We start from the raw sequence: 7481 nt of genomic DNA, 5'->3' as shown, positions 1-7481 counted from the left end.
TATCAAACAATTCAGGGAGAAAAAACTGCTGATGAAAACATCGAATACATTGAAAACTGCAAAATCATCAAAAAGTCGAATGAAAAACACCAGAGAATATGTGGAAGATGAACTGCTAAAAGCTCTCAAAGAGAACAGAAGCCAGAGGTCTGTCAAGAGAAAGCAATAGGTTAAGAAAAGATAGTAGCAGCACTCTGTCAGGCTTATCAAACAATATGAGGAATTTTATAGCAAGCTGTATAGCACCAGTCGACCTCAAAAACAACCATTCTCCAACAACACAACTCCATCCAGCCCTACGCTCTTCTCCAGTCATACTAGACAAGAGAGAGCATCAAACGACCCAAGAGAGACAAGACACCTGACAAGGACATCTTTGCTGGTATTCCCCTGGGAAATAAAGGGGCCATCGTGACGATACTCACCAAGCTATTTAACAGATGCCTCAAAGAAGGCAATGTCCCCAACGTTTGGAAGAACGCAATAATACTCTAGCTTTACAAGAAAGGGGACAAAACGGACTTTTCCTGCCCATCATCTACAAGGTGTCCTCCCATATTATTCTTAGCAGGCTGCTCGGAATGTTGAACCTCTATATACCAAAAGAACAATCTGGCTTCCGGGAAGGATTTTCTACAATTGATCACACTCAGGTTGTCAGCCAACTGCGAAAGAAGGCTAACGAATGCAATATCTTACTCTATTTTGCCTTTGTTGACTGTGAGAAGGTATTCAACTCCATAGAATTCACACCGCTCCTTACAACACGGAAAAATCAAGCACTGGACCACGTCTACAATTCAATACTGAAAGATCTTTACAGCGGTGCAGCAACATCGACCCGCACCCAGGTTCTACCAAGATACACAACAGACTTTTAAAATTATAATTTAAGGCCTTAGTAAATCTATTTTAATGCTTTAACGTTTTGATAAACGAAATATTCTTAATTTTGTTATAAACAAGCGATTGTTTTCTATATTTTCTTCTAAACTTCTCACTCGGAAAAGTTTCTTGTATTTGGTAAACTTCCAGATGTAGCTCAGTAATTTTTAACTTTCCGTGCGAAGTACCTTAGTTGTTTTTTCCTTAAGAAATTCACCAGTATTTATTAACCTTCCATATGAAATGGTCTCCTAATTTTTTTCTTTGATATCCAGTATAACAATAAATTAAAATGGTTGAGAACCATCCGTGTTCTATAACTTAGAAAATTTGTCGAGTCTAATTATTAATGCATTATTATTTTTTATTTTACTATTTTACGTAACTCCTACATTGTCCACATGGTGTAACTTTAACCAATACTATCTCCTTTCTTTTATATAATTCCACCGCAATTAATCTTAACTCTTAATTACAAATCACAAATTTACATATATACATGTTTTGTTAAAAATGCAGAGACAAAGTAAAGAACAGAAAAGAAAATCAGAAACTTGCTGATTTTCATCACATCCTGAGAATAGACTTTATTTTACAATTTTCTTTTCTTCTCAGCTTTCATTCCCCTTTTTACACATTCAGTAATACTTTCCCATTCGTATTTACTCCTTCTACAACATTTCCTCCTTATAGACTGCCTTCGCACGTGCTCGAGAGGAGAAATCTGCACGAAATATTATAATTCCCAATTTTTTCAAAACATACATATTAATATTAATAAATCTTTAAGAATTCAGATCTACATGGACAATAACGAAGTTGTATCGATTTATTGTATCTGCAAATCAATATTTATATCTGGTTAATAAAATCTATCAATCTACTAAATTGCCTAAATATATTTTTGTTGTGTGTGTATATGTGTATCTTTCAACTACGGTAGTAGTTGAATAATATTTTTAAGGCCTACATTTACTCACTCACAGCCTCTTCAAAGCTTTGTCATTAACTCATTTCGCAATCAAATTCAAAACTGTTAACAGTTCTCTAATAGTGACCTCCCAAGCTACAATTTGGCATAAGAATATTGAAATTTAGTTCAGTGGAAAAAAAGTTATGTTAAAATATGTAAAGTCCAAAAGGGTGAGGGTAAGGCGAAAAATCGACTTTGAATCAAAGTAACTTTCTTATTTTAAAAGCAAACTATATTTAATTTAAGATTTAATGATAGAACGAAATGAGAAACATCTAAATATGTTAATTTTATTTAAAGCCTTTTTAATATAAAGAAGTTGTGAAACCAAAAGTCCCTCCAATTGGCTATGACTACAAAAAACTTTCTTAATTTAAAAGCAATCTATACCTTATTTACGCTCAATTGATAAATCAAAAGGAGGGGAATCTAAAAGTGCTAATTTTATGCAAAAAAATATTTGCAGAAAAAAGGTATCAAGTAAAAAAATAAGAAAGAAAAAAGAAAGTGATGCTAGGCCTTGTGCCTGAAGTAGAAAGGATTATATTTTCTATATTATATAGAAACTATTTTAATAAATAAAATATAAATAGTTGTTTCACTTGCATCACAGTAAGACTTCTTCTCTCTTTCTTTCTCTTTTTCTCTGAAGTTTCGATTCTATCATGAGCTAGCATAACTAGAGTGCTCTTACAATTCATTTTTTTAGATTTATTTAGATTAATACTTATTCTTCTTTTAATTCAATCATCAAGCATGAAAAACTATTGAAAAATTATTTAACAAAAATATTAAATAAAACGAAAAATGTTTAATGAAGTAAAATTATAAATTATTAATTGTCACTATTTATTTGTTTAATTGCATCGCCTGGAAAAAAGTGGATTATAATGAAAACTGCGGACACGTGGAGGTTAACATTCTTAGGTTATTATACCTGAGAAAGTACAGGACAAGTTTATGTATACTTAAAATATTGCAGCTATAGTTAAAATTTTAAAATGCATTTAGATTTAAAAATTTAAAATAATAGCATTTACTAGCTGTTCTATAGTTAAAAAATTAACTAAATAGTGAATTTAAGTCTAATTGTTAGCAAAAAATCAAAATTTTTCAATAGCCCATTAAAAATGCTTTTTCAATTACAAGCTTTTAAATACTCCCATATCTGAACGGGGTGGGTATATTGAGAGATTTACCTTCCCCGACATTTCATACCATATAGATTATGTAGCCCCTCACCAAGAAGAATTTTTTATGTGGTATACTACCCCCAAAAGCATTTTTTATGTGGTATACAACCCCCAGAAGCATTTTCAAGCACGTTAGAGGTAGGTCGTTTTTTTCGCCCTTACTCTCTTAATATAATTATATACGTATATATATAATTATTAATCTAATGTATATATATATATATATAGAGAGAGAGAGAGAGAGAGAGAGAGAGAGCAATAAAAAATGGAGGGGATCAATAGGTGGTTCATCAGCTTTTAGACATTATATTATGTCAACTTATTTATTTACTAAACTGACAATTACAAGAATATATATACATGTATAACATATTATGCTTTACATTTTTGTTTATTGAGTGAGGGGGCCAGGGGAGCGAGGGGAGGTGACTCAGGATAAATTATCTCCTCCCAATTTATATTCCTGTATGTAATATTTTAAAAATTACTGATATCTTTATATATTAAAATATTTTATATGTAAAGCATAATATGTTATACATGTATGTATATTCTTGTAATTGTCATTTTAGTAAATAAATAAAAGTTGACATAATATAAAGTCTAAAATTTGATGAACCTATTGAACCCCTCCATTTTCTTATTGCTCTATAAATTAATGGTAAAATATCTTTACCTTCACCCATTTAGTAAACTAGGTATTGTAATTGCAATGCAATAAAAAACACTTGTGTATTAATAATTGTCTATTCTACCAGCAGTATTTTGGATAGATATTATCCCTTAGTGGGTTGGGTTCCCAACCTCTAATTCTCTTGGAATTATAGATAGATAGATAGATAGATAGATAGATAGATAGATAGATAGATAGATAGATAGATAGATGGATAGATATACATATACATACACACACACACACACACACACACACACATATATATATATATTCTCTCTTTTATTCTTTTGTTTGTCTCAGTCATTTGATTGCAGCCATGCTGGAGCACCACCTTCAGTCGAACAAATCTACTCCAGGACTACTTATTCTTTGTAAGCCTAGTACATATTCTATCGGTCACTCTTGCCGAATCGCTAAGTTGCGGGGACCTAAACACACTAACATCGGTCGACAAACAGACACACAAACATATACATATATATCTATATATACGGCAAGCTTCTTTCAGTTTCCGTCTACCAAATCCACTCACTAGGTTTTAGTCGATCTGAGGCTATAGTAGAAGACGCTTGACCAAGGTGCCACGAAGTGTGACTGAACCCGGAACCATGTAGTTGGTAAGCAGGCTACTTACCACACAGCCATTCCTGCGCCTAAGGAGAATATTCTTCATGTTGTATGTATATATATATATATATAGATAGATAGATAGATAGATAGATAGATAGATAGATAGATAGATAGATAGATAGATAGATAGATAGATAGATAGATAGATAGATAGATAGATATAAAGAAGAAAAGCCGTTGGAAAACCATTTATAGCAGCGACTCCATCTAAGATTATCTGTAGAAGGAATTTTATTCCGAAATATCATATCGGACTATGGATGACTAAATTACAACAGGTATATAGCCCATTGTCATTATTATAGTGCATTGTTGTACCATTCAAAACTTTTTATTCTTTACAAACAACACACAATGCTTCAAGCGAACTACAATACTCTCCTATATATATATATATATATATATATGTGTGGTGTGTGTGTGTGTGTGTGTGTGTGTGTGTGTATGTATGTATGTATGTATGTATGTATGCATGTATGTGTATATGTATGGATATATAGAAGAGTTTAGATCACTGGTAATTGGTATGCGGTGTCAGTGCTCCAATTGAGGAGCTACTAGGGTCCAAGTTCACAACGGAGACTGGGCTGTAGTAGCCACATCCAGTATAGAGAGAACTGGATTGCGCCCTAACATCACCTCCAAAATAAGGATCTATGTTATTTTAAATACATGCTGTTAGATTTATCGCCCATACACGTCCGTGCTCGGTTAGGTTAAGTTGGAAGAGGGTATGATTTATGGAATTTTACTTCGCCCAAGTTGATTGCTTTCACCTCAATCAAGGAACTCAATCACACACACACGCGCACACACACGCACACACACATACACACACACACACACACACACCACACACATATATATATATATATATATATATATATATATATACGACGGGCTTCTTTCAGTTTCAGTCTACCAAATCTATTCACAAGGCTTTAGTCAACCTAGGCTATAGTAGAAGACAGTTGCCCAAGATGTCATGCAGTGGGATTGAATCTGGAACAATGTAGTTTGTAAGCAAGCTACTTACGACACCTGTAGTTGGTAAGCAAGCTACTTACCACACCTGCGCCTATTAATATTGTTAAAAATAGTTTTTAAAATATAAATATATATCCTTATATATAAAAATGAGGTTGTGTGTCTGTCGCCTCCGAATTAGATTCCTAACTACTCCCACATTTTGCGGTGCGGTTTAACCAAAAGCAGGTATCTTATAGTCGTGATTCCTATTGAGCCCTTCTGGGCATTAGCGCGCGTCTACGATGAGTCTACGATTTAAAAAAAAATTACCATCATTTTTCCGCATTTTTAATGATCTTTGCTCGGTTTATATAAGGGAAGTAACTCTCTAAAAATGCTTATATAGTTATTTCCCTTACAAATCCGAGCAACGCCAGGCGATACTGCTAGCATATATATATATATATATATATATATATTCATAAAAATACATGTAAATAAAACCCATGTGGGATATATGTGAAAAGAAGTGTGAGAAAAAGAGAACTGATAAAATTTTTGACACCCTAGCTTCACGACTATCAGAACATGTGGTTACGGTCTCATCGGTGTTAAGTAACTAGTTTGCAATATGTACACAATACAGTGTCATACAATTACTGATTTTGTAATAAGGAACAAAGTCCGTTAGAAAAATCTTTCTTGGAGACAGAAACAGCATAAGTATTGCTTATGGGCACTTTAATGAGCGACGATTGATGGTTAAGTTCACAAGTTTTCTCTCTCTCTCTCTCTCTCTCTCCTCTCTCTCTCCTCTCTCTCTCTCTCTCTCTCCTCTCTCTCTCCTCTCTCCTCTCTCTCTCTCTCTCTCTCTCTCTCTCTCTCTCTCTCTCTCTCTCTCTCTCTCTCTCTCTCTCTGTTTATTTCCTCGTGTTCCATTCTATTGAAGAGTGTAGGCTTGAAACGTAAAATATTCTCCCACTTTCCTGAGCGTCAAACTAATACACCTGCTTGTTGATTATACACCTGTCATCGTCTTTTGTTTTTCTGTAAATTTCAACTATATATATATGTATATATATATGTATATATATATATGAATCTATGTATGTATATATACTGGGGTTGGACAAAATAATGGAAACACCTTAAAATTTCAAACAAATTTATTTAATATGGAATAGGACTGCCTTTGGCAGTAATTACAGCTTGAATTCTACAAGGTATGGACTCATACACAGTTTGAATTGTTTCCAAAGGATTTTTTTGTCCATTCTTCAGGTAAACCTGTCTCCAGCTTTTGTGGTGATGATGGTGGAGGATAACGACTCATTTGTTTTTCTAAAATGCACCATAAATGTTCAATAATATTAAGATCTGGGGGACTGTGATGACTAGATAAGATGTTGAACTTCACTAGAATGTTCCTTGTACCATTCAGTAATAAATTTAGCTGTGTGAATTTGTGCATTATCATCCTGGTGCATTATCATCTTGGTGCATTTATCATCCCTCCGGAAACAGTTCCGCGACCATAAGATGAATTTGATCAGATAAAATGCTTAAATAGTCTTGACTGTTAATTCTGCCATGAAGAGAAACAATTGGGCCCGCTGATTTCCAAGGTGTAGCCCCCACCTCGATCATCACAGATCCTCCTCCATATTTAACAGTCGGAAGAAGGCAGTCTAGGTCAAATGCTTTTGGCTGTCTTCACACGTATACTCGGCTGGTGGTCGGAAATAAGGTAAAGAATCACTCGTCCGAGAAAGTAACATTTTCCACTGCTCTAGGGATCAATTCTGTAGGTTTTACTCCACTCTAAACGCTTTGCAACGATTGCTTTTGAAAGTAGTGGTTTTCTGATTGCAGCCCTCCCGTAAAATCCGGCTTTGTGCAGCTCCCGGCGAACAGTTTTTGTGGAAACTGGGTTCTCGAGGTGGTCATTAAGCTCTGCAGTAATTTTGGGAGCTATACTTTTGTGATCCTCTCGAACAATTCGCGAAAGAGTCCGACGGTCCCTATCTGAAAGCTTTCGTTTTCTTCCGGAGTTTTCTTTCGACGACGAGGTTTTTCCCCCTTTCTCAAAGGCTGTCATTACTTTCGAGAGAGTACTTCTTGATACACACCAAACATTCCTGTTGTTTTTCGTTAC

At 34.3% G+C, this 7481-nt stretch overlaps 1 protein-coding gene across 1 annotated transcript; it reads left to right on the top strand.

Annotated features, from left to right (window-relative positions):
* The first annotated feature begins 440 nt into the window (after positions 1-440).
* On the top strand, positions 441-881 carry LOC115220727. The gene has a single exon (XM_029790873.1). The coding sequence runs from the start codon at positions 441-443 to the stop codon at positions 879-881; it is 441 nt and encodes a 146-aa protein (XP_029646733.1).
* The last annotated feature ends 6600 nt before the right edge of the window (positions 882-7481 follow it).

This window comes from Octopus sinensis, linkage group LG17, assembly GCF_006345805.1.
Source record: "Octopus sinensis linkage group LG17, ASM634580v1, whole genome shotgun sequence".
Taxonomy (NCBI): domain Eukaryota; kingdom Metazoa; phylum Mollusca; class Cephalopoda; order Octopoda; family Octopodidae; genus Octopus; species Octopus sinensis.
The sequence above is the reverse complement of the archived record's forward strand: the minus strand, read 5'-3'. Positions and strand labels throughout refer to the sequence as shown.